Source organism: Balaenoptera borealis (assembly GCF_965194805.1).
Source record: "Balaenoptera borealis genome assembly, chromosome: X".
Lineage (NCBI taxonomy): Eukaryota > Metazoa > Chordata > Mammalia > Artiodactyla > Balaenopteridae > Balaenoptera > Balaenoptera borealis.
This window is the reverse complement of record NC_138881.1, coordinates 34,442,295-34,458,469: the sequence shown is the minus strand read 5'-3', so window position 1 is coordinate 34,458,469 and position 16,175 is coordinate 34,442,295. Positions and strand designations below refer to the sequence as shown.

Sequence of the window (16,175 nt, the reverse complement as noted above, 5' to 3'; positions counted from 1 at the left end):
CACATCAAGCCTGGACTTAATGAGGTAGGGGTAGGAAGAGAGGTTACAGAAAGTGTTAAGAAATAGCAGTGGAAGCTGTGAATGAAAAATGTTGCCTGCCCTATCAGCACACAAATGATGCTGTGGGCTATCATCAGCCACTACCACCGCCCTGAGGGTGAGTCCTGAGGGAACTCCGGATGGAGACAAAAGGGCTGCCCACTGCCAAGCCCTCAGTCACTACAGCCACCCCAGCAGTGCACCCTGAGGGGACTCAGGATGGGAAAGAACGGGATACTGGCCCTAGATAGTTAAGGTGCATATCAAAGGAATGATTTCCATGAGCCCAGATTCTTGCTTCTTCCCATACATAGAGAAGTGCTAAATTCAGTAACTTGAGATGTCTGGTTTTCTTTCATAAATGGTAATTTTTTGGTGTTCCGACTACCTGGATTTTGTTGCAAACATTCCTATATATCCTGGTTCCTCCCTCACCTCTTCAGAACAGTCCCTCAGAGCTACCTGAGAGGCTGCCTCCCGGGCTTAAGCCCTCAGCAAGTCCACCGAATAAAACATAATTCTCAACTTTTAGGTTGTGCAATTTTTTTCAGTCGACAAAGCCTTCAGCAGTTATTGAAGGAGATTAAACGGGAGGACATTGCTTCTAAGAAGGAATTGCCTCTGCAATTTTTGGTCACCGATCGAAAAGAAGCCTCAGACCCCAGTCCAAAAGTACAGGTCAAGCATTCACCAGTTTATCAGACGTGGATGGCATTAAGTGTTTCTGGAAGGTGTCAGAGGTTCTGAGAAGCCACCAGGAGCTGCCATTGCTGAGGAGAGGAGGACAGCTGGACGGGTCTCTACTCTCTCTTCACTCTTCATCCAGAGGAGTTTGTTTTTATCTGTTTCATTTGTTTATGCGTACACATCAGATATTTTTGAACAAAGGATTTCACCTGTTAATACCTTAATTTCTGTCTGGGAAAATAAAAGTACATCTTATTTTACTGTTTCTTTTCCTCACAGATCTCTGCAAGCTTTGGAAGAAGGGGTATAAATAGAATTCACGCTCTGGAAATGTAAAGGCTCTGAGAGCTCTTGCTGGTGGAACTAAGGCAGCTATTACCCTCTCTGTGCTTCACTTTCATTCCTGCAGCATAGTATCACGTTTTTTATATTGCCACCTCTGTAAAGATGATGAATTTGAAACAGCTTGGAAAGCACTAGCTTCTATTTCACCTTGAAAGTCAAATACCAGTGTTAAATAATGAAAAGAACCATCTCGTAGGATGCCCTGTGCATTTTTCCATCAGCTACTGCACTTACCAAGATTAATAAATGTATCCACCTATCTGCTCAATTAATTTGCAATAAAAGAGTATAATCATCAGTAGACACACAGGAGAATTGTGCAGCTTGGCAGGCAGGCATACACAAAGAGTGGGTGAGGAATGAATAAGCTACAACTACACACACAGCAACATCGATACAGCTCCCAAACATAATGCTGAGCAAAAGAAGCCAGACACAAAAGAGCATATGCTGAATGACTCCATTTCTATAAAGTTCGAAAACAGCAAAACTAATCTGTGAGGTTAGAAGCCAGGATAATGGTTACCCTTTGGGGCAGAGCAGGGGTTGGGCGGGGGGAGTAGCAACTGGAAGAAGATACAAGGGAGGGCTTCTGGGTGCTATTCACATCCTGTTTCTCTATCTGGGTATTAGTTACAAGGATGTGTTTACTGTAATAATTCATTGAACTGTACACTTAATGATTTGCACACTTTAGGTGTCTTACATTTTAATAAAAATATTACATGGGCAATTAATATGGCTTGATTTGGGTGAAGAATTTTTTTTAATTAATTTTTATTGGAGTGTGGTTGATTTACAATGTTGTGTTAGTTTCTGCTCTACAGCAAAGTGAATCAGTTATACATATACGTATAGTCACTCTTTTTTAGATTCTGTTCCCATATAGGTCATTACAGAGTACTGAGTAGAGTTCCCCGTGCTATACAGTAGGTTCTTATTAGTTATCTATTTTATTGGGTGGAGAATTTTATTTTGTCCCCCGAGATAAGTATAAATGCTGCTGTATCTTTGCAACTCAGGCTTGGGATGGAAGCCTCAAGGACTGTCCTGTGAGGATCACCCCATCCCAGAGGCTGACACAAATCTGGGGTAGCAATTGACAGTTTTAATTACATCCTGTTTTCATTCTAAATAGCAAGGTAACAGGTTTTGATGAAAAATTGTGCTAACCGACAACCATTAAGATGCACATGTACACAGTAGAAATGCTCTGCCATGTTGGGGGTTGAGGTTTACCATTTCTGTACGGGTATTTATTGAGGAAAGTGATGAATACTCTGTGAACCATAACTTTTTATGGTCATATGTTCCTTTTCTCATATATTTGTTTTGTTGTTATAGTTTGTAATTTTGTGCAGATTTCAGAGCTTTTTTTTTTTTTTTTTGGCTGTGCCGCACAGCATGCAGGATCTTAGTTCCCTGACCAGGGATCAGACCTGTGCCCCCTGCAGTGGAAGCGTGGAGTCTTAACCACTGGACCGCCAAGGAAGTCCCAGAGCATTTCTCTATAGAAAACCATCATTTAACAAAATGCTTAATGCCACCCGTAGAAACAACTTTATTGGAATAAAACATGGCTAATAAATGTCTGAATTAAATTAGACACTTAAGAAATACATTTAATGATAGCTTCTAATCCTGGGTCTGCCATTTATTAGCTATATGTCTGTGGGCCTTTTGCTGAACCTATTTCAGCCTGTTTTCCTCAGTGGTCTCACCCTCATGGAGTTGTCATGAGGATTAAGTGAGATAATCCATGTAATTAATGTAGAGCACTTAGCACAGGGTCTGTACCCAAAAGCTTATTAAATCTTCACTCTTAGTTTTATTAGTAGCTTAACTACCACGTGATATGTGCATGGTAAAACTGATCACTTATTCAGGGGTATTTAAATCGAAAATAACATTTGAACAGAGAAACGTGGTAGACAACACTAACAACCAAGAAAAAATAATCTGAAAAAAACTTAAAATTGAGAAATTTCTATATATTAATCGATTCTTTTGATGACTTCAAAAAAGAACACCTCTCTTAAGTACTAATGATTTTAAAAGATGATAACCAATGTTGAAAAGGAGCAGAATTCCAGAATTACTGACTGGCTTATGCAATATTCATTTTTCCTTTACTAAACGTCAGATGTCAATGTGACCTTTTAAAGAACCCAGCTTTAAAGAGCAAAATGTTCTCAGCAGTTTTCTTCCTAGGACTTTAAAGATTAGATGACACCTTATATGTTTCATTTCTTCCTCCTTCCTTCTCTCAAAGGGCAAGGGGAGTGCATTAGTAAGAACAGTAAACTTGAGATCTGAATCCTGGTGCCAATTTGTATTAATTGCATGAACTTAGCAAGTCACTTGATCACTCTGAACTCCATTTTGTTATGTATTTGAGGTACCTCATTGCTGATCATTACAAGGCAAGAATTACATGAAGTAGTTCTTTGCTTCTGAACCCTAGAAAGCTCTGATGCTTGTAAGTAGGATAAGATATGCAAAGGATCAACCAACATGTTTTTGTTTGTGGTACCTTTTCCTCAGTCCTATCTATTTGCCCATTTGGGCAGTCATATTATTGATTCAAGGGAGGTCTGGTGGAGCAGAAATGCAGGGAGAAACAAGGGGTGATGTATGGCTTATGAGTTTCAAAACAGACTTTTTGAAACTCATTACAGAGATCATAGTTTGAGAAAAAAGAAATTTTGAGTTTCAACAGCTTAGGATTTCAGGCACAAACAACAGACTTGAAAGAATACATGGATAGTCAGAGCCAGTTTTTCCTCTTGCTTTATCACCTGGGAACTGGAAGGGGAAGAAAAGGAGCAAGAGCGAAGAAGCAACAGAAATAGACATTGATGGACTTTTGACACTGTACCCAGCCGTCTGTCCCCCAGGCCAAGGACTGAAGGGTGGGGAGCATGATGGAAATTTCAGATGAGTTTGGGGAACCCCAGAGCTGAGAACACCTGTGTCTTGCTTTTAAGACAGCGTTCTAGGAGGGAGCAAATGTTCTAGAACCCCCTAGCGCCCAGAAAGAGGAAGGAACGATAGAGTAGAGAGAGCCTTGCAATATCTCTGTGCCCACTGTGGCGTGCAGAGCTGCCAAGAGGTTGAGAGAGCCAAACCAAGAGATATCTCAGATCCTGTGATCAAAGTAAAGCAAACTCCACAGTAAATGGGAGCCAGTCAAGGTCAAATAGGTCTGGTCCAAGGTCCAGAGGTCTCAGCAGATTTCAGCATAGACACGTGATGATGATGTCCTGATGACCAGTGACCAGATCCCCATAGCTCTAGATCCCTGGACATTGAGATACTCTCCAGGACTTAACCATGACTGTGGAGAAATGTTAAAGAGACCCTAAACTGACACAGTAAACACTTAAACAACTGAGGATTGCCTAGTGTTGCAGAGATTGTTTCCATCATCCAGCAAAATTGATACAAACAAGGAAAAGTTCTTTACATGTTAGAAAAATACACATTTCTTGCTTACATGAGTTGGAGGCCTGAGAATTGATGCCCACTGACATTCTGTACTGAACATGAAGAATTATTTGGGACTTCTACCCAAGTCCTCATGGAATCCCTACAGATGAGACTCATCCTTCTGCTTGCAGCTTCTATGAGAATTGGAAAGCATTCAGAGGCTTGCACTGCTAACTCTCAGTGACAATGTTTGCCCTTTGTTGTTGCCAAAGAGACAAACAAATCCCCCCGCTGGGCTACTCCTCCCAGGTCCTCACCCTCTGGCCCCCTCTTCAACACAAGTCCAAGTTTGTCTGTGGACTCACCTGTTTCTGTGGACAATCTTGTTCGAGTACTTCTTTTTTCAAAAATCATGCCTAAGGACTTTCCTTGCAGTAAAGGCAAATACTGAAAGTCAAGGACAAGAATACAATTAAAATGAAATATACATTTTATATCCAATAGCAAGGATTATGTTTCAAAACTTATTCTTTACATTATCAGAAAATGTAGAATAATTAACACTGTTCCCAAACAAGTGTTCAGATGTTATTTAAAAAGTGAATTTAAAGTGTTTTTTTCATGTTGTATACAAATGGGGGAAGGGAACAGGAACTCCCACAGCTTACTGACACGTAATGAGAAAGTAGTATTAGTTGCTCTGGGTTCAACCTGAACATTTGTTCCAAAGTTTATTAATATTTCATACTGGAGCCATCTTCTTACTTAAATCCGTGGAAACCTCTACCAGTGTTCGATGACCTTGAAGATGCTTGGTTCAGAAGTGTTTTCTCAGCTAGGAATGTGCTTCTCTGTCACACGTGGGGTACTCAGACTCCTAAAGATGAAGCTCCAGAGTTTCAGCTACACTTTCATCATGCATCCTTGTGAGAGTGCAAAGACTTTGTTTCTAGAAGTCATATGGAAACAATCTGCAGAGTTTGGGTGTGGGGTGGAGCTCTACCTCCTTCCTCTTCTGTAGATGGACTTCCCGATAGGACGAGTTCTAGAACAAACACATTCCTGCCAGCTAACCTTCCTCACCACGAAGTGTGAAGAACAAAAAGCCTGGGATCTCGGGGGACATTTTCTCCTTATTTCAAGGTCTTCTATAGGAACCCATAGCAGTTGGAGTCACTCCTATTTTCAGTTCGTTCTTAGGAACTTGGAGAGCTAGTGAACTAGATAAGAAAATCAAGGTTGTGTAAAACTTTCTCAACCTGAAACCAGCTCTTTCAAATGCTTCTGAACAAGCTTGGAATACGAAAACGCTTTCACAATTAAGCAGTCTAAATGAAGCTGCTGCATTAGTTAAGCATGTTTCAAACATAAATTGCTCAAAATGCAGAATAATGCTTCCAGCAAGGCACCATATCCCATCTCTTCTCCTACTTGGTTACCATTTAATTGTTTCTTTGCTAATCTGAATTTTTTAACACTGTCACATCATCCTGAATTTTTTGAAATTATCCTAATGATGATATATCTGATATTCATCCACAATTGAAATTTGTTGCTAGAAAAAATGTATCATCCTTATTTTTCATTTGATAGAAAACACACAGAGAAAAGAAAGAAGGTATAAAAATAAAATCTTTCCAGAGAAATAATTCCTTAGGTTCTGATTCAGTTAATAATGACTTTCAACATTCCACATGAAAGAAATGCAATGACTTGTCATTGAATAACTGATTTTTATGCTTTTTATATGCCTGTACACTCAGTGATAATCAATTACCTTGCCTGTGTAGTTTCATTACTTAGCTACTGTTTAGGAATTTTAATGTATTTTCTTTTCCCTCTTTCTCTGGAAAGGCTGTCTTTAAAAAGGCTGATTGGTAGCAGTGGAAGGTAATGTGGAAATGCTACATACCTCTCCTTTCTGTTTTATCCTGAATTTCAGATCTGCTGATAGCCATAGCATATACTTAATTTCTTCTCCTGTAAAGTTCTTTAGAGTGAGGAGGTCACGACCCTTTAGCTGTACTTTATTTTGTAGTGGTTGTCCACATCTACAAAAAAGAAAAAAAGAAAAAGAGAACTATATATTTAAGAAAACAAAATCTATGTCCTATGGTAATTCATTGTTTAATTCTTGACACAAAACATAGCAAACACATAGCAACATAGCAAATGTGTAGCCTCATGTGTCTCTGCAAAGTGCTAATGCCTTAAAATTGATGTGGCTGTGGTTTACATTTTAGATAGCCAGTATTCTGAATGTTGAGAGAAAAGAAAAATTTGAGGAAAGAGGCTGAATTCTTCTCTGCTGGAAATAACCATATGAGTGGCTTTGTTATATATTAGTTAGGCAAGTTACCTAAACTCTCTCTGCACCTAAATTTCTCACCTAGAAGATGAGTATAATAATCTTATAGGGTTGTTGTAAGGATGAAATGATTTAATACATGGAAATCAGACAGTGTCTGGCATATAATAAGTATTTGATAAATTTTAGCTATTATCATTGAAATCATTCAGTGGTACAAACAGAATTTGTTATGTACATACAATAGAAAACAATTTCATTCTTTTCCCTCTACTGCCCTTCAGATCTATTCTTGAAGATTTGTTCTTTATTGTCCCTGGTCAGATACAATGGACCCTGTAGCTTTTCTATTAACTTTCAGGGGAAAAAAATGTCCTCTGCTTATTTTATTCCCTCAAAGAGTCTCAGTAAAAGCATGTGTAATAATAACGATGATTTTTTTTTTAACCTTAAGAAATGTACTGCAGGGCTTCCCTGGTGGCACAGTGGTTAAAAATCCACCTGCCAGTGCAGGGGACACGGGTTCGAGCCCTGGTCCGGAAAGATCCCACATGCCGCGGAGCAACTAAGCCCATACACCACAACTACTGAGCCTGCGCTCTAGAGCCCACGCTCTAGAGCCCGCGAGCCACAACTACTGAGCCCGCGCGCCACAACTACTGAGCCCTTGTGCCACAACTACTGAAGCCCACGCACCTAGAGCCCATGCTCCGCAACAAGAGAAGCCACCACAATGAGAAGCCCGTGCGCCGCAATGAAGAGTAGCCCCCGCTCGCCGCAACTAGAGAAAAGCCCATGCCCAGCAACGAAGACCCAACGCAGCCAAAAATAAAATAAATAAATAAATATTTTTTAAAAAGAAATTCAGCAGATTTCTGGGAATAAATTTAGAGAGATCCACCGTGATGGATTTTCAATGCCATGACTAAAGTCTGAAGACAAAAAAGATACCGAGAGCCCCCCCAAACAGAATTAATGTTGAGGCAAGAGCAAGTATGGCCTGTGGCCTAGGCTGAACACAAGACCTAAGAGTCATGGAGGAGACTTGACTGTGGTCTAGTATGTTGCTAAAGCTGAAATCCTCTAGGGCTCAACCACTCCAGTATTGTATTTGCACTACTAGGAACAATGGTTGGACATATGCATGTGAAACAAAAGCATTATAACCTTGGATCCTATGTATAGCAGCCTGTGTCAAGTGCAAAAACCTGGAGAACTGGTGAGAGGACCTGGTGGGATAAGTTTTTGCCCATAGCACTATGAGGGCCAAATCCGAAGTACATTAATAATGAACTATACCAATATTTTGGTTACCTCTTTCCGTGAACCCCTTTTGGACAGAGTAAGTCCCCTGGGTTCTTGGGGACAAAAAGAGTGGAAAGGTAGATCCTGTAAATCTGTCATACTAGCCTGTGAGGGTTGGAGTAATTAACTGGAAAATTTTTTAAAAACTGTATCTCACCTGGTGAAGGGGGTCGTACTGTTTACACCACTGAAAAATCATTAGAGCAGCCCCCACCTTTCTCAATTCTGTCCAGGAGGCGGGGCAGGAAATGTTGTCTTGGGAAAAAGAGTTGTTTTTCATAGATATCAAGAACTAACCAGGAAAATTTATCACTGGAAGGAAAGCAAACACAATGGTTCCAGTTTAAATTCCTATCCTGTTTACTGTCTCCTCATAGACCTCCCCTTGGCTCCAAAATGGAGTTGCCACACCTCTTTCCTAAGCTACTTAAAAATTAGAGAAAAGTAGAAAACCTCCACGATTGTACCATGTTGAAATGCCTCCTCCACAGACCCCTTTTTTTCTGTCTGTATCAAGCATTTCTTGCTTTCTGGTGATAAACTCACTCGCGAGTTAACTAGGTAAAACCGCTAGCCTAAAGGGCTATTAAGTTCTCAGAGAGACCTGGTGCTTCAGTTGGAAGCAGCCTACTCTAGTTCACGAGCCAGACCAAGGCCAGAATCACTATTTTAGTGTTCCCATAAAATGCTTGGTCTCTTTGTACTCAAGTGTGTCTCCTTGGTAAACTTAGACCTAAACCACATTATCATCCTTCAGCCAACACATAACGGGGAGAATACAATATTGGAGAAAACAATGGGAACCACATACAGATTTTCTGTCAAAACTGTCATGGCAGTCGGTTATAGCCAGAGCTTTTGAAAAAGGCAAGACTCGTTCGTTACATTAATTTTATCCCTTGAAAAAATAATTACAGAGATTTCTTGACCCCAAATCACTGAATGCTAAGAAGTTAGGCCAAGGTAATAGTAGACCCTTGTGTTAGCTTTACCCAAATATCTTCCTAGCTAGAAAATGGAAGAGTATTCTCTATTGGCAGAATGAAACCTTTCATTGCTATAGCCTGCATTTTCCAACTCTAGTAAATTGTTTGGAGTAGCGGGGGCGACCTGGATGTGTTCCCTTGTATAATTGTATTTTGTTGGAAGAGAAAATGCTTAATTCGAGTAAAATGTGGTCAGTCAGAAACTGACTTTGCCAGAGTAGGAAAAAATTCAGTGATAAATGATATTTTGATCCTCATGGAGAGTTTGAGATCAAGACTTTAGCTTCTGGAGGCATAAGAGAGGGCCAATGGGCCTTATGGCAGAGATTTTGGTGTTTCTTTAACATTGCAGACTGATACAAAAGGCATATTTTCTTGGTGTTTTTTTCTTCTTTACTGAGATATTTTGGCTATATCTTTTAAAAGAAGGGGGGGAGGATGGGGGGATATTGAGCAAGGGTAGATTGGCCAGTTTGATCAATTTGGAAGGATCGAAGTCATCAAAGCAGTGGAATGAAAAGAGCAGTGGTTTTAAATATTCAAATTTGAGTCCTAGTTCAACTATGACCTTGGGAAGATCATTTCCCATTTTTGGCATTAATTCCTCATCTGAAAAAGTAAGAAAATGAACTACAAATCAGTGATCCTTCATGTCTTTGTCTTCCACAACACTCATGAAGTTCATAAATACAAGATTTCCCACAGGCCATAGTGGAGCCGTCTGAATTCTCAGTGGCCTAAATTTAATTTCATCCCTTTCTTTCCATCTCAGAAAGGTATATTGCAACGCATGGCAGGGAGAGTGACTCTTTTCACAAAACCCTTGAACATGATCCTATTGACTTGGAAAATAAAAGCACAAATCATTTCCAAATTTCTCTATTATTAAAAATAATAATAACTTATTAATAAAAATATACTTGCAACCTTTGTCACTGTTGCCACATGTTCATATGTGGTATAAATTACTATTGATAACTGGGTGACTAGATGGTTTCTAAGATACCTTAGATAGTCAATATTCTAAAACTGTGAAACTTTGCCCTCATCTGAAAATTGAAGAGTGGGATGAGGATTCGTGCAGACCTACTATTAAAGGACTGGAAACGCGAAACTGTCGAAAATCTGTGGCCGCCTCTACTTCTTTTATCTTAGTTAAATTACTAAAAATAACAAACTAGAAATAAAACCCCAATTCTACTGTTGGCCAAGGGAAATATCATGACCCCATTCCATTCCTGGTCTCATGCCTTGTATAATTTTCTGAAGTGAAGAAATATGTTTTGTTGTTGTTTTGTTTTAATTAATTAATTATTTTTTGGCCGCGTTGGGTCTTCGTTGCTGGGCACGGGCTTTCTCTACTTGTGGCGAGCGGGGGCTACTCTTCGTTGCAGTGCGCGGGCTTCTCATTGCTGTGGCTTCTCTTGTTGTGGAGCACAGGCTCTAGGCAGGCGGGCTTCAGTAGTTGTGGCACGTGGGCTTCAGTAGTTGTGGCTTGCGGGCTCTAGAGCACAGGCTCAGTAGTTGTGGCGCACGGGCTTAGTTGCTCAGCGGCATGTGGGATCTTCCCGGACCAGGGCTCGAACCCATGTCCGTTGCATTGGCAGGTGGATTCTTAACCACTGCACCACCAGGGAAGCCCCAAGAAATATGTTTTTTAAAAGGCACTCATTTTCAATTATGATGGAAAATGTGAATAATCAAAGAGGACTGTTTTGTCTCCTCTACACAAGAGCGTGGGTGGCCTGTAATTGCTTCGTCTGCATGTCCACGTATGTATAGATTGGCATGTGTGTGGGATGAAGGGAACTTAATGAGTTCTGTAAGCCCTTAGAGAGGCCTGGAATGAAATACCTGAAAACCAGTCACCTCCGGCTCCAATCCATAACCTCCACAGAATTGGGTGGCTTAGCTCAATATTCTCTGAAGAAATTTCTATTTGTGAGATGAAATTGAACAGCACTTACAAATTGGTCTTGTCTGATAAAGAAAGATATTATTTTAGTGGTTTCTTTAAAAGCTATAAGTGGTTTCCTTAATAGGAACAAATCATAGGACACTGTCTATTATCCAAACACAGCCAGGCTCTAGAGCCTTGTTTGTGAGCTGAAAAGCCTATGGATTGGGTGTTCTTGGCAGTCTTGGTGTCTGATCCTATTGATTTTGTAAAAAAAAAAAAAAAAGAAAAGAAGAAAAACTGACTAAAAATGATTGATCCGGGAGCCTGTGTAGATGGCTTCAGCCTCACTTGAGCAGTCATTTTATCATGCCCATGAGATATGGCTGCTCGCTTCAAAACTGTGCAGTCCCTATTTTGTGGCATTGCCAAACCCTAACCACATATTTCCTGCTACTCTCTAGTGCTACACTCACGTGGTATGTAACAAGCGCCCTCCGCCTTTCCCAAGAGAGACAGGGGTGGGGAGGGGGGAATGGGGGAGTGGGGGGATGCAGAAGAACCCGAATCTCTGCAGAAAGCTGAAAATCAAAGTGAAAGTACCATACAGGCAGAGATAATGGGGAGATTTTCTCTATTGTTAAGGGGTCGTCAAAGATTATAGGTCTTATTGGAGATCAGCAACTCTGAAATCATCTAGCTGGCAGGTTAGGGTGGCTAACGAAAAGAGCAGGAAAGAAAAATACTCACGCCACCTGAAAAGGACACCATTTCAGTGTTATGCCATTTTTCTATAGAGACTCATGCTTTGTAGTTTCTAATGACATGGGTGATTCGAGGCTTTCATATTTTCAAATAGCAGGTATGGATTTGGGCTGATTTAGCCATGCTTTTGCCTCAGTCCCCATTCACTGTAAGAGATGGCTAGCCGGGATTTTCAGAATCATAGTCTGGCTACTGGATAGAGAAAATAGAATCTTAGTAAATAACCAAAAAATGCCTAAATATTTAGAAGAGGTTTTACTTGCAAAAATTTAACCTGTAATAATGGTAAAAAAAAAAAAAATCAGTCATCACTGTGATTTTCAAAGAAGAGTGTAAGTTTAAGCTCCAAGCTTTGGTTATTCATTCAGTTGATTATTTCCAGCTCAGTGATGAGTCTTTGTTAAAAACTGTGGAATGAAATTTCATCGCACTTTTATCTGATGTAACTCAGCGGGATGGAATGATAAAATAATGAACATTTGCCTGTCACTTGACAGTTTTCACACACATTATCTCACTGATTATTGCTAGACTGTGACTTCATGTGTCTGGAATGAAATAACTTATTTACCTTATTTACCACTGTATCTCCAACACCTTGCTTAGGGCGTGGCACAAAGTAGGTGCTCAATAAGTATTTATTAAATAAATGATTGAACCACCCTGTGATGTAGGCAGAACAGGTATTACTCTTCCTCCCATTTTATAAGTGAAGCAACATCACAGAAAAGTTTAGTGACTTGCTCAAGGTTATATAGCCAGCGAGTGGTAGTGCCAGGCCTTGAACCCAGTTCTTTAGACTCTAAACCTGAGCTTTCCTCCAGATTCTTGGTTTATATAGTCTAACTCTGGCACTAACTAGTAAACCCCATAATCTCTCTGGGCCTCATTTACCTTATCTGTAAAATAGGAGAAGGCATTATTCTGTGGCTCTGAGGTCCCAACTTTACAATATCATTTACAATGTTGTTCTGGCTTCTGAGTGGTGCTAATGGTAGAGTCCAGAGAGTCCAGAGCTGTCAGGCGACCCAGAGAAGGGAGGCCCAGGGCCACAATCACAGGGCCACTTCCTAACAGTGGGAGAAAACTTCAGACTAGAAGCTTCTAACTTTAGGAGTCATTGAGGTCATTTTGAGGTTGGTTTCGGTTGTCAAGAGGCACTGGGAAAATTCTGATTGTTAACAGGCAGTTACTCTAGAAGCTTTCTGGCAACAATGTCCAGATTTGATGGCCTTGCTTCCCCGATTAACCCATCACCCTTGTCCTCTTCCCCAGGGACACACTCCACACCACCTTCGACCGCAGGCATGGCCAATTGGCTGTGAGGAGGATGCAGCTTTGTAAATATTTATGTAGTTGTTCTTTTGGGCTTTTTTTAAAGATCGAATCAATCCCCATGCCCCAGAATGATGTATTGTTTTCAGGCAAACCCAAATACAAGCTGAAGGCCCTGTGGAAATTAGTTCCTCTCATTTCCTTCAGCCAGTTGCTCCTTTAGAATGTACACAAATGGAAGATGTCCAGAACATTTAGTCTGTTATATGTGCCACGGTTAGTCGCCCCCCACTCCGCCGTCACCTCCCAGCACCCCATGAAATCTGATTACAGAGGACTGAGAAATGAAAGCTCAGCTGGAATTAGAGACAGCTGTCTCCAACAAGGGTAGAACCTGGCACTATACCCTGCAGAAAGAGGCCTTAGGAGGCTGCACTTCTCTGCAGAATAGAGTTTCATTTATCACCACGGTTCCTAAGTCAGACTCAAATCTCTGACCATCACTTACCGATAATTTCGAACCGCGAAACTGTGACCGTTTCTAAGAGCTGCCTTGTTCAACAGGATCCTCAAATTAAACAGCATATTCTTTCGATAGTGAAAAGGATGATTCTGTGCTCTTGAAAACGCCGCACCAAGGTAGCCAGTGGGGTCCACCTGAAAGCTAAGAGTCCTTTTGATTACAGTGAGAGAGCAAAGGTAATATCACCCTTCAACTACCTTATCAAATTCCCCTGGTTAGAGATAGTGCGGGGCAGGGTCCAGGAGCATTTGAACTTTAAGCCAAGCTCCATCCACCACTGTGGGGTTTTTTTGTTTGTTTTGGTTTTTGTTTTGTTTTTCTTGGAGAAGGAATCCTGACTCTTTTGGTGCTCAGACTCCTCATTTTTCATAATATATTTATGCTGTCACATACTTGTACAAAATCAATTGACAAGTACTCGTTGGGTGTGTAATATATGCAAGACACTGCAGTGCTGGCTGCTGTGAAGGTACACAGAAATAACTCATTCCAAAAATCCGAATTGGCAGTGCAAAACCCCAGATGTAGACGTGACATCCCTGAGTATTTCCAGTGATATCACTTTCCTCCAAGTCCCAGCCTTTCTACAAAAACAAATAGATGTGCCCTGGAAGGTACTTGTGTGTGTGGCAAAAAGCTGGAGTGGGGATGGAGATGGAGTAAAAAGATCTCTGTCCTGGAGCTCCCATTGTGCCTTGCACATAGTAGGTCTTCAGTAAATAAGGGGTTGCCTATTAATTCCAGCAGAAACCCATACTCAGCAGAAGCGGGGAGGTGGGGTACCAAATGTTCCTCCCCTGGCAGCCTCTCCGGATCACGAAGGGGCCATCCAAAGCTTCACACTCATTCATTCATCCACAGTTAGAGATCAGATATTTTCAAAATCTATTCTGTGTCGGATACTGGGCTAGGCTGGAATTTCAGGGAAGGAAGATGATCTCACCTTTGCAGAGTTTACAGTTCAGTAAGGGTCATAGACCTGTAAATAAATATCCATAATACAAGCCCATAGGGGAGGTCCAGATAAAGTGCTTCCACATCACAGGGAAGGGAGAGAACTCTAAGTGGGGAGGGTGGGAGGGCAAGGTAAGCACTTGCTAGATGTTTGTGGAATGCAAAAAAAAAAAGTGTCATTTAAAAGCCAACTATGGCCACTTCAGGGACAGGGATGGTCGTGATGTCATAATTAATATCAGCAGGGAAATTTATTGACACGATTCCCTTCTACTCACAGAGGATGAGGTGGGATAAAGAGAGGGAAAGACTGCAATTTCCAAACCTCTGGCAAATCTGTTCTGGAAAGACTGTTCCAGGCAGACTGCTTGCAGAGGTGCAGGGGTGAGAAGGTGGAGAATGAATGCTCCACGTGGAAGAAGAGATGGCAGCTTTGTTTGAGAAGATCACCTTAAAGCATCGTTGAAGAGGCAAAACGGGCCAGTTGTTGGATAGGTTTTAGAGAGCAAATCTGCTCTACCTAATACAGGGAAGGAAACTGGATGTTTGCAGGGAGACTAGAAGAGAAGAGGATAAACTGCATTCAACTGAATGCTAATATAAAGCCCACGTCTTCAGTCAAATGTGCTACCCACACAAACAACTCACCTGAACAACACTTGGGGAAAAATCAAGAAGTGTCTGCCGTGGTGTGGTGGGGAATGTGGGCAGCACTGCTGAGATGCCAAAGTGACTCATAAACCCTTGTCATTCTATGGAGGTGAGAGCTCAGTTCCCCAGAAGGGACTAAGAAAAACTTACCCCCCCCCCATAACCCCCAGAGAGATTGCAAGAGAGGCACTGTACCACAAGTAGGATGAGCTTAAAGGTAATTTCACTAAATCTCAAAAGACAAACTATCTCAATGGACATCTGGGTTACAGGTGGAAAAACACCATACAGGGTTTTCCATTAGTCCTCAGAATTTGTCCAGGTGCTCTTATGGACCTGCCCCATGACTCCTTTCATTCCACTTCAACTGCCTGCTTTGGCTCCCGACCTACTTTCCTTTGTTCACCCAGCCCTTCATTTACTCATTTTTCTCTGCCACCAACAACAGTAGGATGGGGCTCTGTGCTGGGCAGGCTCTGGGGGATAGAGTGATAACCAGCAATGGTGAGTCCTTTCTCACATGGAGTTCGCCATTTGGAATGACTCTGGAGCACAACTTCTGTCTCTGTCCCCTGACCCTGTGCATCCTAACCAAGAGGGTAGGGCTTCTTCCCTGCTCCCTTGCTTCAGGCCCTATGGGACCTCCAGCTTGGAGTGTCCATCATCCAGTTTCCATCAATGGGGGTTGGGGATTAGGTGGGGTTCCTGAAGGAAGTGGCACTGGTCCTTGATGAATTGGGAAGAATTAGGGAATTGTCAAAACTGGAGGGGATTACAAACAATATTACAGCAAAGGATGGAAGCTGTGAGTAGACACAGAGGAAGGAACAAATAAGGTGTGTGGGGTAACAACATTTGGAGGGGTGGATTCACTCTATCACTGACCATTTAAATGAAGCCCTGCCACCACCAAGACCACTATGAAAATCACAAAACCATGAGTGTCCATGTACTGTCTGTATCCCCTTGGCATTCGGTCTTCACCTACATACCTGCCACTTTTTTTTTTTA

At 41.4% G+C, this 16,175-nt stretch overlaps 2 protein-coding genes across 3 annotated transcripts in view; one reads left to right on the top strand and one right to left on the bottom strand.

Annotated features, from left to right (window-relative positions):
• Positions 1-4,855, top strand: part of LOC309621152 (ferritin light chain-like) — a 177,531-nt gene extending 172,676 nt beyond the window's left edge. Inside the window, exon 3 of the transcript XR_014239766.1 lies at positions 591-4,855. The gene's annotated coding sequence lies outside the window, so the exon portion shown is untranslated. The remainder of the gene's footprint in view (positions 1-590) is intronic.
• Positions 1-14,329, bottom strand: part of OTC (ornithine transcarbamylase) — a 57,553-nt gene extending 43,224 nt beyond the window's left edge. Inside the window, exons 1-3 of one of the 2 annotated variants that reach the window (XM_082378228.1) lie at positions 13,545-14,329; positions 6,413-6,551; positions 4,866-4,947 (exon numbers count right to left, since the gene is read on the bottom strand). In XM_082378228.1, the coding sequence (XP_082234354.1) occupies positions 4,866-4,947; positions 6,413-6,551; positions 13,545-13,621 (298 nt within the window). In that variant the 5' untranslated portion in view covers positions 13,622-14,329. Of the gene's footprint in view, positions 1-4,865; positions 4,948-6,412; positions 6,552-8,270; positions 10,408-13,544 lie in introns of those variants that run through there. The other variant, XM_082378229.1, reaches the window with a different exon arrangement.
• Between the last annotated feature and the right edge of the window lie 1,846 nt (positions 14,330-16,175).